At 36.2% G+C, this 15,327-nt stretch overlaps 1 protein-coding gene across 6 annotated transcripts in view; it reads right to left on the bottom strand.

The window, feature by feature from the left end:
- Nucleotides 1-15,327, bottom strand: part of MTDH (metadherin) — a 34,365-nt gene that overhangs the window by 8,085 nt on the left and 10,953 nt on the right. The window contains exons 5-11 of one of the 6 annotated variants that reach the window (XM_062490403.1): nt 13,949-14,017; nt 11,260-11,511; nt 8,566-8,652; nt 6,664-6,762; nt 4,515-4,639; nt 3,842-3,961; nt 1,340-1,483 (exon numbers count right to left, since the gene is read on the bottom strand). In XM_062490403.1, coding sequence (XP_062346387.1) covers nt 1,340-1,483; nt 3,842-3,961; nt 4,515-4,639; nt 6,664-6,762; nt 8,566-8,652; nt 11,260-11,511; nt 13,949-14,017 — 896 coding nt within the window. The remainder of the gene's footprint in view (nt 1-1,339; nt 1,484-3,841; nt 3,962-4,514; nt 4,640-6,663; nt 6,763-8,565; nt 8,653-11,259; nt 11,512-13,948; nt 14,018-15,327) is intronic. The other 5 variants (XM_062490407.1, XM_062490425.1, XM_062490417.1 and 2 more) reach the window with 5 other exon arrangements.

Here is a 15,327-nt window from a genome sequence, read left to right as displayed (position 1 = left end):
GAGATGCTGATGCCATCAAATCATCTAGGCAACCGGGCGTGATTATAAACAGTAAAACACTGAGCAAAGTCTGCTGGAATTGGGCTTGTACTTCAGCAGTGCTGACAGCTTGTGAGAAAAAAAAAATAACTGCAGATATTTTTCAAATCAATTTAGATTTCTGAACAGCAGGAGCTACAGTCTTCCAGGATGCACTATTATGCCTTTTTCTACAAGTCAAAAATCTGCCACCTTGATGTCACAATCCAAGTTTTCTGTCTACACATTTTGAACTAGAGCTTCTTAAATAAAATAAAAACTCACACTTCCATGAATAAAGCCACTTGTATACACAGGCAGATGTCTTTTGAAATACAGCTTCAAAAAAACCCCACAAAACCCAACAATACACCAGTCAGATAGAATAGGCAGCTGTTGCCAATCTTGATTTAAGGTTGAACTGATCTAAACTAATCAGTTGTAGTGAATAATTGCAGTAAAGCTCTACTTAGATGTAGGGTATTTAGAGTAAGTCTTAAGTATATCTGAATATGTTTTTCAAGATATTTTCAAGCAAAAAAGGACTTCTGTACTTTTTATTTGGTGACTTACAGCCTCTTATAAAAGACTTAATTCTGTTTTCATTTGACTTTTACAAGCTCAGTATTTTTATTTGATGCTTAGCAATTAAAAATTAAAACTCAGTATTCTGACATACAATCTCTGTGCCACTAGTGTTGTTCACGCTTCACGGAAATAAAAAGCAAAAAAATCAAAGCCACTACAAATATTTAATAATTTAAACCTTCCTAGAATGTGATGCTTCATAGGATAGCGGTATCTAAGCTGCTATTTAGAGAAAGACTGAAAGTGAATTTGTATTCTCTAGAATAAGTTTCAACTGTGAGATGAAGCTAACAGTTTGCAGACTGGTTCAAATAAAACCTTTTCTTATCCAGTCACTAAGCTCAATACAGCTATCAAAAATAAATTTTAGACTGCATTTAAGTCAGATTAAGTTTGTAACACTTCATTCTGTTGCAATGTAACAGTAGAATATGCTACTAATCTTGTGCTCAGACCTTTTAGTTCTTAGGTTTCTACATTTCCAACTTTTAAACCATTGCTTGATTATTCAAACAAGAAAGTAACTTCCTGGTAAAGAAAGCTACTGCTGATTTGGAAGATACTGCTTTTCAGAGCAGACATACTTTTTAAACTGACCTCTACACCTAAAAGTCAACTGATCAATGACCTTTATATTCATAAACATACAGCCTGAAACAGTATTTTTACTGTAACCTTGTCCACACAAATTAATGGGTCAAATGACTTGAGCACTTCCAAATCAGATTGCAACATAAATCAAATTTTGCATCCCTACCTTAGCTGGTTCACTAGTACTTATGGTCTTCAAAGAAAAAGCTCTTTCCTGCTGTGCTTGAACTTTTGAGGTATCCGCCTGAAATTGCTCTCCAGCTTCTCTATCCAGTTCTTCAGCATCCTACAAAAAGGGGAGTGGGAGGGGAAAAAAGAAGAGCCTGTGTTTGCAATGAAGTTATGACTCTTCTCCCCCGTGAATGAGTTTTGTCACCATAATCAGCTTCTATAACTCAGAAAATCTATCATAAAGAATAACTGAAGTAGTGGGCTCATAGTAGCCTATGCTAACACTCAAAATGCATAGAGCAACGTAATAAAAAAATATTAATAGAATCCAAAGAAGCGCAGAAGCAGGATGCTTCACGCAATTTACTAACAGAAATCCCAATCTCAGAATGAACTGCACTTCACACTCCAGTTAAATTCTAAGAATGTGAAATTAAAAAGAATTTACTCTAAACACTTAGCAAAAAGTATCACAACAACACTTGACTCTCTCGGTTCTGTGCTTTGTTACAAGTTTTAAAATGCAAGCTGTACAGTTTTCAATTTTTTTATTATGCTTTAATATTTTTGCAACCCAGTTCAGTTTGCCCTAAGGCCTGTAAAGAAATTGAAAATACATCCTAAGTATCCAAGAGTTTAAACTGTTACTCCTTCTGCAACCTAAAGTGGAAAGTTTTCATTTTAAATGTGGAATTAGAGTGGCTACACTTGTTAGTAGCACTAGAAGAATCCTGTGGTTGAGGAGAGGTCTCTGAGTTTAGACTGGAAACACTCTTCCTTCACTTATTTCCTTATGAAAAGGCAGTCACAGCCTCATGTTGATACCTGACAGGAAGGAACACATACGGGCTTACTCCAAGCTCTTCAGTTAGCTCCTACTGCCTTGAAAAACACTGAAGTCAACAAGTGAGTGTGAACATTTAAGAATACTCAATGAGAAAGATGAATGCTTAAATGAACGTGTTGCATTTTCAGAGGATAAATATACAAATTTTCAATGGGTTTGAAGTAGGACTGGCAAGTTAAGTTACTAAACTGCTACAACAGTTGCTTCTGTGATGTATTAGTAGTTCAATCTGCTCCTATCAAGCAAAATTCCCAATTCCATGTAAAAATTTAATACAGGTAAGTTCTTATCTGTAAACTGATGACTTCATAGACTGATTGACTGAAAGAAAGTATAACAAAATTGGAATGGTTGGAGAACAATGAGTAGAATAACAAAACTGATAATGTTAATATAGAAACTAGGACGCTACTTGACATATAATTTGCAAGACAGCTCACAAGTAATGAGAAACAATTCAGAATGCCCTCACTGACCTTAAGATTCATTTAGGACACTCACAAACACCTGTTAACCATAACCTATTAATCTTGACTTATATTTAGTCATAGCAGAGACCAGAACTGGTCTCAATTAAAAAAAAGCTGCAGCCCTAGTGCTCCCAGACTGAATTTGCCTCAAAAGAAACAACAGAAGTCAACACAAGCTCCACCTGCACATAGACAACTTGAAAATAAAATTTGTGACAGGAATTTAATGTTTTAGAAATTTTAATAACTGAATGTGATAACCATAAAAGCAAAGCCAAAGCAAGTATAACTAAGTTTTTGCTTTCCCTCTCTAATTCATTTAGTCAGATTCCTCTGAACACTGGTCATTTTGTGAAGAATGTAAACTATGAATGGCTGTCACAATAAACAGAAGTAGGATGCATTCTGATCATGAGCTATTAAAAGCTTTCTCCTATTAGCAAAGTACTTGTTTCATGTATTCAAACATGATTCAATTGCCATGTGAAGTGCAATCTACTTTTGCTATTTTTACAAATCTGCTTCAGTGAAAGTCTTCAAAAGCTATTTAAGCAACACAAAAAACTTCAACCATCTTCACTTTGAAAATACTCTTTCCCTCATTGAAATCTGACTCACAGCTCCACCAACTGAGTTTGAAGCATTGGCACTTAGCACTTCACATATATCAAATTAAAACAGTACTTCAAAAAACCCCATTATATTCTCACACAAATGTACTTGAGGACACCTTAAGAGAAAACTTCAATATCTTTCATTCTCCTAACTAGCTACAGTCACCAAAGCAACTGTCATTCAAAGGACATGAAGAAAAGGCTTCCCGTGCAGAGGACAACTCCACCTGAAAGTGTCCCTATCGTACAAAATCCAGATTTGACAGAAAATAAGTAATTCAGGATAAATACTTTAGATGTTGTGCTTTTCATAAATCCAGCAAACTACAAATTATCCCACATTCAACTTGTGAATAGAACAACTTAAGGAAATAATAGTAAAATAAGAATTACTTTTAACTCTTGAAAAACAACTGTAGACACTCCAATTCCATAAAGAAATTAATTTCCCAAAAATAATTTTTGTTCAAGATGCTAATATCCAAAGATAAGGCAATTTTGTGAATTCCCTGTAATTGTCTTTTAAACCATCCAGATTTTACCTGTGCAGGAGAGTTAGCTTCTTCACCCTGCTTCTTCTTTTTCTTCTTCTTTTTCTTAGATTTGCCACTTGTAGAACTCTGAAGAATTGGCTCTGCTTTTTCTCTTTCATTATCTGAAATCTTCATATGTGAACAGAAGGTATTTAGCATTTAAAATTACAATGAAACATACCTTCTAGACTAAACAAATTAATAGCTATAAGGAACTGCACATACTAGTGGAAATGAACACAGTCTTATCTGTTCAGTTCAATCTGGAAAGAACCACATTCTTTACATGCAACCTGGTAATACATGTAGAAGAGTTGGGAATAGAAAAGGCAACAGACCACCAGGCACCAGTGGCATGGAAATGCTGTTTTTCATATTGAGAATTAAATATTGTCAAGAAATATTTATAAAAACAGATCTAAACCCTCCCAGTCTCTACTGATAATGCAGTCCTTATAATTAGAGCAAGATGGAAAGGTTTAACATGGGGCTAAGTGATTTGTCTCTTCTCAGTAACATTCAGCGTTTTCCTTCTCTGTGTACAGAGCAAACACAGTCATGCTACTCTTACCAGTGTAAACCTGATGAGAAATTACCTTTATCATTACCCTTCATGTTACTTTAAGAAATGGCAGTTGTAAGGAGAAAGTCTTGGAGCTAAGAAGAAAATACCACCTTTTACCTTCTGAGTATCAGATCTCACTTCACGCTGAGGAACAGAAGTAACTTTTTCTTCATCTACCCAGTTTCCCCACTCTTCTGCTGGTGCATTCCAATCAGAGCTCGGATCTGCTGAAGAAAGTCCATCTACAAAGATGAAAAGATTTTTTTTCAGGAATATTGCCTTACTCAACATGTGCTCATTTCCAGTTTAAAAATTAAAAAAAAACCCCTACACATAAATCCACTTCTCGATATAATGATATCAACAGTAATCTCCTGTATTTCTGAAAAGAAGGTAAAGACTTTATTGCTAAGCTGAGGACTTGTTCAAGTAATGAATATGACAATGATTTCACAGAGCTTAATCACCACAGCAGCTAGCTAGATGCAGTTGCTTCAAGATATTTTTCTAAACTATTTAAATAAATAAATAAAGAGTTGTTCTCTATCTTAAGCTATTCTCTGTATTTTCTTTCTAGCTTGCAAAAAAATTAGGATGAACTGTAACACTGGTCAATCTTAGTAAGATTCCTTTACAAGTGATATAACTGAAACTGTAAATCCTACTGATGACTTATAACACTGACATTTTTAATAATATTTTCTAAGACTCTGACGTCCATAATTTATTTTGTTATTATTTATTTATGATGGAACTATAGGTTTAAAGGGTCAGTTACATAAAAATTAAAAATATTGGAATGGAAGAAGTAATCCTTAGACTGTCTGTTTAGTAGAAAGTTGCAGCAAGATGATTTTAAAGCAGAACATGTAAAAGATTGCATTTTCATTTCACATTTATATTAACATCACAAGTATTTCTCCCTCCCACTCTATACCAAATGGAAGAACAGGCAAATTTGATCTGCCAACTATTGTGGGATTCAACTTAAACAACTGAAAATAAAGTCAAAATAAAAAGCAGCAATAGATCCAATTAAATTTACTGGCAAACATTATGAAGCCAAAACCACTAAGAAATCTTAATCAGGATATTTCAAATAGTTAGAAATTTCCCAATAAAAATATTATCTTAATGACACCTACTTCAGATGCTAAAATTTACTGATTTGAAAAAAATACATTACTCAACATTTTTCAGTTTATCTACTGCCTTCTCAGTAGTTGCTTAAGAAAAATAATACATTCTTAGTACTAATAAAAACTAGCAGCATTTGTACAGTTAATTTTCTTGTTCTGATCAAGCAGTTGGGTGTTATCTGTGTGTCACTTTGACCTAAACTTGCATTTGCCCACTTCTGCTAGTATACTCTTACTTGACAACTTTGATGCAATTCTATTAACAGAAGCTGCAGCCATAAACATTCTATGCTCAGATCTGTGAATCAACTACGCTTTTGATAAAATGTAAAGCTGAAGACTTTCAAATGATTAACTGAAATGTGCTTTCCTTATCCTTAAACTAGATAAAACACAAAAGATAAGTTTCAAAACTATCTGGTAACAGAGCAGTCATACCAACAGTGGTGGAGTCAAGGACTGCATCAATCTATCCCACTTTTCCAGTCATTTAACTGCAATGAGTTGCTCTTAGAGAGAAGGTAACATGCAAGGCTTTTGTCAACTTCTGGAACAATTCTTCAGGTCAATGCCTAATGAGATGCACTACGCTTTTTAATAAGCGGGGAGGAGAAAGTGAGGAGTAAACACCAACTTTGCTACAACTCCCAAGTAATTTCAGTTATTTCTATCCTGTATATGCTTCCTATACATGTAAGAACTTCCCGATATTTGCCAAATGAGAAAGCAAGTTAGATTAACCTTCCTTCAAGGTCCAAACATGTAGAAACCAACTGACTCAAATTCTATCTACTACTAAATACATATTTTGCAGACTTGCAGTAGATTTTTCTCATCACTTGCAGCAAGACTGTTTTATTATAAAGATTTTTCCACCTTAAAATGCATGAGCTCTCACTTCCAAGTTTGAATATCCAAGTATTTTTCCTAAAAATTAATCACTTTCTATCAGAATTTATCAAAGTACTTCTTTCTAATACCTTCAAATTGTCCATTAGCTTACAGAAGTCAAGTATTCCAGGCTTTTCCTCAGATACCCACCACTGTCTAACACAAGTTGCTAATATAAATAACCACACTTTAACAGTAATTAACACTTTGTTAATTAATATTTTAGAGGAACATACTTAACCCAGACCATTCGTCATCAACAGGGGGTTGAGCATGACTTAAATCCCACTGAAAATCTGAAGTACCAGCCTGAGAAACTGATTCACTGTTGGAACCTGAAAGGGAATAAATAAAATTGTACTTGTGAGTTAACAAGCTTCCTGAAGTTTTCTTGGGGAAGGAAGTCCAATCAAAGTAGGAAAGGAAGACAAAAGGCTCAAAGAAAAATGTCAGATTTTAAGGACTGTAGAAGACAGGAAAATTAGTAAGCTCTTGTGCATGAGGTATATTCAGAAAACAAGGAAGCTGAAGAAAGAAGACAAAATAAAGTAATGAGAAGAACATGAAAAGAGATAAGGGAAAGTAAAAGCAGTCTCCTCAAACTGAAAAACCCAATGAAGTTCTACAGGTAAAAAAATTGTTACCCTGTATCACTAAGATATCACACAATGAGAAGCTTAAAAGAAAAGATCACTAGAACAAAACCTCATAAATCACATTGCAGATCAAACAAATTTTACATTACTAAGAATTCAATTCTCATTTAAAGCAAAGGTTTCAAGAACATAAATGCAGCATGACAGTAAGGCAAATACCCATCATGATAGCAGAAAGTGTTACACATCTAACAAAATTGTTTTTAGAAAAAATAAACAATAAACAAAACTATTTCATAAAAAACATAAAACAGAAACTAATTGTAAGAATGAAATTAATATTTTACTATGATGAAACCTCTGAAATGCAGTTTGAATAGAACCCGGGTCTCTATTTTACATACACCTCTGCAAGAGACACCTCGGATAACAGAAATATGGACATGTCCTCATTTCTTTTGTGGTCACTGTGCATTACAACATTGTTGGCCAAGCTGCATTAATGAAAACTAATATACTTCACCTTTTCATATTTCTCTCACAAAAGTTGAAATGGTGGTATTCCAGCTGAATCTTAGCTCAGTGTGCCATCCTACTTTATTTACTAAAGTTCCATAAGTTTTAGCTTAGAGACTGAGCTTAGATTCAGGTGGCTGCTTGGGATTTTTTTTAAAATTAGAACTCTCTGTAAAATTAAGACACTGGACACTGAGCCTGAGTTCAATAGTTAAAAGCCTGTAAAATGAAATACAAGCAAATACAGCCTAAGTGCATAAGCACTTGGCCAGCTACTTCTGAAAAGAAAACTGCCATGCCAGGCTCATGGTATAAGCAAGCAAGAGCAGAAAAACCTGACATAAGATCCCTTTATTGTATAATAAATCATTGTGGGACTTGTTAGTTTGTAACACACAAGATTTATTATGGAGACAGTTTTGTACTCTATAGCACACAATCCTTCAGAAAAGAAAACCCCAGAGCTTCAGCATTTCCTTTTGTCATACAGAGAAAAGACTCAAGACTTCAAATTCTGCCTACAGAACATATTTTCAAAGTAGTGATTCAGTTCCTTGATGGGGAAAAACTCAGTCATCAAATAACAAACCTCCCAAAAGACTGGAGTAAATGGGCTTTCCTAGAAAGAAATCTTCAGATCTCTAACTTGAGACATCACAAAGCTGAGCAATCTCTTATGCCCATTATTTAGGCTTAACACACAAACAAGAAAGCTAAATGAGGAATCACAGAATCAGAATGATTTGGGTTAGAACATACCTTAAAGATCACCTCATTCCAACCCCCTCTAGTTCCAACCTTCTTACTAATATTCTGTGATTGATCTAGCTTTTGATCATCAACTTAAAACAGCTACTTTACTGCATAATTTCAGCATAACAAAATAGCTTTTTAAGTGTCATCCACCTCTTTGCAGTACTGTTTCCAAAGAAAAATGAGAAAATGCATATTAGTAACACCTGGCAAACTCTATTCCACCTGGTGGACTAGAAGAGAGCGGAAAAATCTTTGGAAAGGCACACATACCAGAAACTCCAGGAGTTAATCCAAATGAGGAGAAAGAAGTAGAATTCTGTTCAGATGTATTAATCCTTGCATCCACATTCCAAGCAGCTGCGGAGGAAGAGAAGAATGTTGAAAATGTAGCTACATAATTATGAACTGGATCAGAAAAACATTGGCTAGTCCAGCCATGATGACATTTCACACAACTGAGGGCATTAATCAGTGCTAATAGAGATGTTACTTTATGAACACACAGCCTGAAACAATTTTCAAGCTTTCCAAGATCATCTTCCCTTTACAGCCTTTTCTATATATAAACCTCTCACAAAAGAGAAGTCAATTGTTTTTTGAGTCTGATACTATTATTACTCCCATTACTGCAATCATTAAGTTTTGTAAAGTACACCTAGATGGAATACAGCTTGAAGTATATTATATATATATATATTAAAAAATGTAATAAAATTCAGAACAATTTTTGACAAATAGGAGATACTGCTTAAAAAATGAAGACATTCTAGACTGTTGTATGTAAGGCAGAAAATAAGCAGAAATAGCCAGTAAAAACTATTAGTGGCTTTTATTTAGAATTACATTTACTTAACTGTGAGAGAAGGGGCTAAAAACCAGACAGGTATTCCAGGTGTTGTCCAAAAAACAGACAATCACCATCCCCCCAATTTAGACTCCTCTGTCAATGCATACTGCTGGTGTCTGTTGCTGCTAGGCTCTATGGCTGGCTCATGTCCAACTTGGTGCCCCACCAAGATCCCCTTATCCACAAAGCTGCAATTCAGGCAGTCAACATCCAGTCAGGATTGCTTCCAACCCAGATTCAGCACTTGACCTTTGTCCTCACTAAATTTCCTCAGGTTCCTGTTGGGCCATTACTCCCATCAGGTTTCGGCCCTTCTGGATGGGATCCCTGATTTGGACTGTTCCATTTGATTCCTGCTACCACATTTAAGTTTGGTGTAATCTGGAAACTGGATGTGAATGACATAGTTGCCTCCTCCAAGTCACTTATAAAGATGATAAATGGGACAGTTCTAAGTACCTGTGACAAACCCCTTGTCACCAGCCACCAGCCTCATTACTGACCGTTCCCTTGGGCCTGACCAATTTTTCACCTGTTCTAGTTTGGATACAACAGCACAGAGACAGTGTTGAAAGCATTAGTCAAGTCATCATGAAAGACTTCCACTGCTCTCCTTCACCCACAAAATTATGCATTTTATCAGAAGCAAATCAGCTCGGTAGATAAGATGTATTCTCAGTAACAAAACCATCAAAAAGCTGGTCAGTCACTACGAACTGCCTTAGTAGAATACACAGCACAACACATCTAGCCCAAACATGAAAAAAAGCCCTTTACTTCTGCTTGGCAATGGTAAAGCTTCCAAAGGTACATCTGATCTAGCCTCAGGAACTCCCTTTCAAAATATGCCAGAGAAATATAAAAGGTCTAGACTTCTGCAGACTATGGCTGGGGTAGGTAGGGCTGTGTTTTGGATTTGTGTTAAAAACAGGGTTGGTAATACAGGGATACTGCTGAGCAGTGCTCATACAGTCAAGGCCTTTTCCACTTTTTGTATTGCTGGCAGCAAGGTGGCTGGGGCTTGTCTTCCCAATAGAAGCTGGAAGGGACACAGCCCAGACAGGTGACCCCAGCTGGCCAAAGGGATATTCCCTACCATGCAGCATCATGCTCAGTATATAAAGTTGGAGGAAGAAGGAGGAAGGGAGGGACATTTGGAGTTATGGGACTTGTCTTCACAAGTCACTATTACATGTGATGGAGCCCTGCTCTTCTGGAGATGACTGAACACCTGCCAGCCCATAGGAAGTAGAGAATTATTTTCTTGCTTTGTTTGCACGCTTGGCTTTTGCTTTCCCTATTAAACTGACTTTATGTCAATCCATGAGGTTTCCAGATTTTCTCCTTCAGATTGTCTCCCCCATCCTGCTGGTGGGAGAGTGAGCGAGTGGCTGGATGGGGCTTGGCTGCTGGCTGGGGCTAAGACTCAGCAAGACTGAAGTAACACTGCAGACTACAAAGGAACACTGCTTTCCAGAAGAGATGAAGATTATTTAGACTGAGCCACTGGAAGGGCCATGTTACAGCATTACAACAGTAAGCTGAGATTATTGTTGCCCAGTGAGAAATCAAGAAATCTCTTCTCCATTATTACTATGGACAGCACAAGTAAAAAATGCAGAAAATTGTACTGAGCACTAAAAAACAATTTCTAATGAGAAAACCAGCATAACACTACGTGTCAAAAGAGTTGAACAATGTTTATACCAGGGGCCTTAAAAAGCACCTGCCAAAACTGTATACAGCTGATTTGCTCATGTTGGATCAATAGAACAGACTTACAACCTGGGTTTTAAGATATTATTTCAAAGAAATTATGCTTCAAAGTGACTTAGTAATGATCTTCAGAACTTTATGAAAGTGATAGTCAACACTGCATTCCTTCACAGAAACAATTTTGTCAGATAAACTCAAAAAAACCAGTTTAACTGTACAAAGAGACAGATACTAAGCCACCAGAACTTGGAGTAAAGAGAAATTGTTCAGTTAACATTTCACTAGACCCCATCAAGATTTTTTAAATATATAAACAAAAAATATCTCAGAGATCCACTACTAAAAAAATATACATTTACCTAAAAATGCTTACATGAAGCAAGCTCCTGGAAATAGCTTACCAATAGGAGTGAACAAAGAACGCTCTTTCCATGGCCTGCCCACCAGGCTTACACCCCAGTCCTTTCCATTTCCATTAGCATCTCCAGTGTCTTGGCCCCAAGCCAATGTTTCAGTCTTCCTCTTCCCAGCTGCAGTTGAAGGAACAGATGTCCATTTCTCCTCCCCTACACCAATCTGTGAGGAGATTTTTACAGACTTCTCATTCCAGCTTCCTCCATTTACTGTATGGCTTTCACTCAATCCCGGAGAAACTTAAATACAACAATAATAAAAGTATTATTTAAAATAAGAACTGGATGAAGAATTAAAATATAACTTATATGCACATTCACTTAATAAAAAAATCCCAAATGAACAGCAGCTTTGCTACACCAGTGTGAAACAGACAAGGTTGCTGCTCTGTCTCAGCTGATTTTCCAGTTCAGATGATATGCACCATCTGCCTACTAACTTAAAGAGGGAGGAAAAAACAGCACCAACTGCACTCTCTTTCATCATCCCTTCCTTTATAGAGCTGATGTATTGGTGAACTTGTGCCTCTAGATTAGAAAAAAAGGTGGGGAGGGTACTTTCAACACTGTCAGCTAATTCTCTTAGAGAATATGGGGATGACTCGTGGAAAAGCCCATGCACTAAACAGGGAGTATTTTCTGTTTCATAACTGCATGCAGCAGTTCTCCAAGCAGGATGTAGACAAAACTACTGAGTATTAAAAAGTACTTCCCAAACACTACACAGTATTTACATAGAGCACAGATACCATACTGAACCTAGAGAGACCCTCACAGTAAGAGAGAAAAATCACAGTAACATTCGATTTGTAACATATTTTATTGCACTAAGGTAAAAGACCACAACACTGTAAGAGTCTCCTACACGTTACCCTGATGAGAAATTACAAGCCACTGCAAGTTTAATGTATACTTTGAGAAGTCAGCAGTACACTGAGACAAAGACCATAACAGAAGTTTTTAAAATTTATGTCCCTATAAAATATAAGGGCTAGTGCACCCAGCCTCACTTCCCCTATACATCACAAACCTTTCTCCAAGTGCTTTGTATATCAAAAGTGTATCTTACTCTTATTATATAGGCAGTGGAAAAAACAAAATATGCTCTGCTACAAGCAACTATGAAATATTTGCACACTACAAGTGTAACACTTAAACAGTAAGCCAAACTCTTATGTCAGTATCAAGTCTGATCAGTATCATATCTCAACAAAAACCACAGACCAAACATTTTATTTTTCAAATGAACTCTTAACTCAGGCAGCATGAACACACCCAATTCAAGCTGGCCTCACTGACATAGAATTAATTAGGTGAGATATGCTTAGATTTTCTCAGACAAATCAGTCCCAAAGACAGACATCTGTAAGGTCACCACTGCTGTACAAAAACCACTGCCCTTTCTCTACAGCACTAGCATTGCTCCTGTCAGTCAACATCCTCCTAGTGTAATATAGGAAAGGCAACAAAAGAATACTGAAGAGACAAACCAAACTGCAGTTGGTAGAAAAACCTTTTCGCAACTTTGCAAAAAGACAGCTGAGGTCCTCAAGCAGGATCTTGATTCTTCTCTGTTTATTATACTACAGTCTTGTCAGAACTTCTAAATGAACAGCCAATTTTCACTGAATCACAGAAAACTGAAGATTGAAAAGGATCTCTCAAAGTCACCTAGTCCCACCTTCTGTTCAATGCACAGCTAACTTCAAAATTATACCACGTTATTGAAGCTCTGGAAACCATAAAAGCTGATTGCCCAGAGATGCTCTGAACATTCTCATTAAGAGCTTTTTTCCTCATGACCTGTCAAAATTTCCCCTTACTGAAACTTGATTACTGCCTCCTGTCCTCCCATTAGGCATCTTTGAAAAATACAGCTCCCTCCTTCTGTGCCATGGTACAGGAAGCTTGCATGTGAAGTAAAGCTCTCAAAAACAAGCAGAAAGGTATTCACTTTCTGGATCTGTGCTTTTAACTCAGTTGTTGAACTTGCTTATTTACACTAACTTCTTTTGATTAAAGCAACACAGCTAATGTTTGCTATATGTAGATATTATGTCAAACTAATTCACTTCAAGTATTATTACAGCAGTATCTGTTACTAGAAAACTGCTAAGATTCACTGGTCAACTATTTTGTGTATGATGTATCAAGTATATTATTTTCATAAACATGTATTTATATGTAAGAACTTTCAAAATGAATGTATTTATACATCTCAAAGGAAAATGTAAAGAACTGAGTAACTTGTATATTCAACCTGAAACAAGTGTAAATAATAATCAGAACTTGTGAGCTCTTTGTAGTTATCAGGGTTTTCTTTGAGCAAATAATTCATTAACACAAACAAATGAGTGAGTCTGAAAAGCTAGCATAAATTATTTTTCAGCAGAACTTAAAAACAGATGCTACTGTTCTGTGCATCAAAATTTTTACAATAGGCAATCTCTCTGAAAATTCAAAATATTAAATTGTATTTCTACTTCTAACAGAGACTCTTTCAGCTTCTTAAGAAATAACTGCAACTTAGAAGTGTAACATTTGTATAGCCAAAAGAACCAGATGTATAATAAAGTTCTGTGTCAGTAACTTAGAATCTTGTACCAAAAGTGCTGTCTACACTTCTGTAAAACACTTCTCTAGTTACTTAGGATGCCCAATAAGGAACACTTTTTACCTTGTGGAATTGATGACTCCCCCTTTGGAGGTTTAGAACTGTTAATCTGTGCATTCAGAAGTGCATCACCTGATTAAGAAGAGGAACCAAAGATAGATTAAGCTTTTTAAACAGCAGCACCTGTAAAAATCTTCTAACAATCCAACACTAATATTTTAAGAATGTATTAGAACCTCACAGTAAATTAACAATTCCAGAATACTTAAGGATAAAATCAAAATGCTAAAGTTTTTTTTATTTGTGTTCATGCTGCAGACACAATGCACTCAAAGTGACTTAAGGCCCATATACCAAGTAACTGCAGATTTCAAAGAACTTTAGCTACTTTGCCAATGAACAAAGAGCATAAATCTAAAACACAGGTTGTCATTTACAAGCAAGGAGTGGCTTTAAGTATTTCAGACCTGTAACTATTTCTAAACTTCTTCCTTACCATGAAAACACTAGATACAGCTGAATTCTTTTTGGATTAGTCTTATACAAGGTGATAAATAAGATACAAAAAAGTATGATACATAAAGGATTCTGACTGGAGAGGTTACAGTAGTTATAATTAGCAACCGTGCATAAAGACAGTTGAAATTACCATTTCCTGAAGCTCTGTATAAAAGGATAGGAAAAGAAATGCAACAGGAAACAAGTGATCTAGTCCTCAGGGCAACAATTACACACTCAGTCAAGGTGCAAATGAGTGTCACTGAAACAGGAGGGTGAGGCATACAAATTTCTATATATTGTTTCAAGGTACCAGAGAGTTGTTGGGCTCAGTCTGTCACTTTGCTAGAACATCATCAAGTTTCATTTAATTCCAGCATCTATTTCTCAATTTTACCCAAATATGAATTCTTGTGCCTACACACACTTTAAATCAGCCCATGCAATCTTTTGTTTCTGTAACAGCAGCAGCCATATCTATTGAATTCTACAGTACTGACTACTAAATCTCAGCCACATGTGCTTTACCACTATGAACAGCTTTAGTACAGGATGCTACTAAATCTACATTGGGGAAAAAAATGCCTACACATTAAACAGTGAATGATATGTTAAATGCATTTCAGGGGCATAACCTTCCTACAAGGAAGCACCCAAAAAGATAAGGAGCTGCCTGCAGCACTGCTGAGGATGCCTTTGAAGTTTCTGGAAACAAAGGGCAGAGTCACAAAGCACAAGTGAAGGAACAGAGACAGGCCTACGCGACTAACAGCACACCAGTGAGGATGGAGGCCAGTGTCTTAGCCACTTGCTCCAAAATACTCTCTTGAGCTTCCCCAAAACACGGCCAGAAAAGAGGGAGTTTTGCACAATGAGAAAGTACTTCCACACAGCTTGAAATAATTTCCTCAAGAGCTTCACCTCCAAATACACCTAACAGATCC

This window comes from Cinclus cinclus, chromosome 1, assembly GCF_963662255.1.
Source record: "Cinclus cinclus chromosome 1, bCinCin1.1, whole genome shotgun sequence".
Classification (NCBI taxonomy): Eukaryota; Metazoa; Chordata; class Aves; order Passeriformes; family Cinclidae; genus Cinclus; species Cinclus cinclus.
This window is presented reverse-complemented; position numbering and strand designations above follow the sequence as displayed.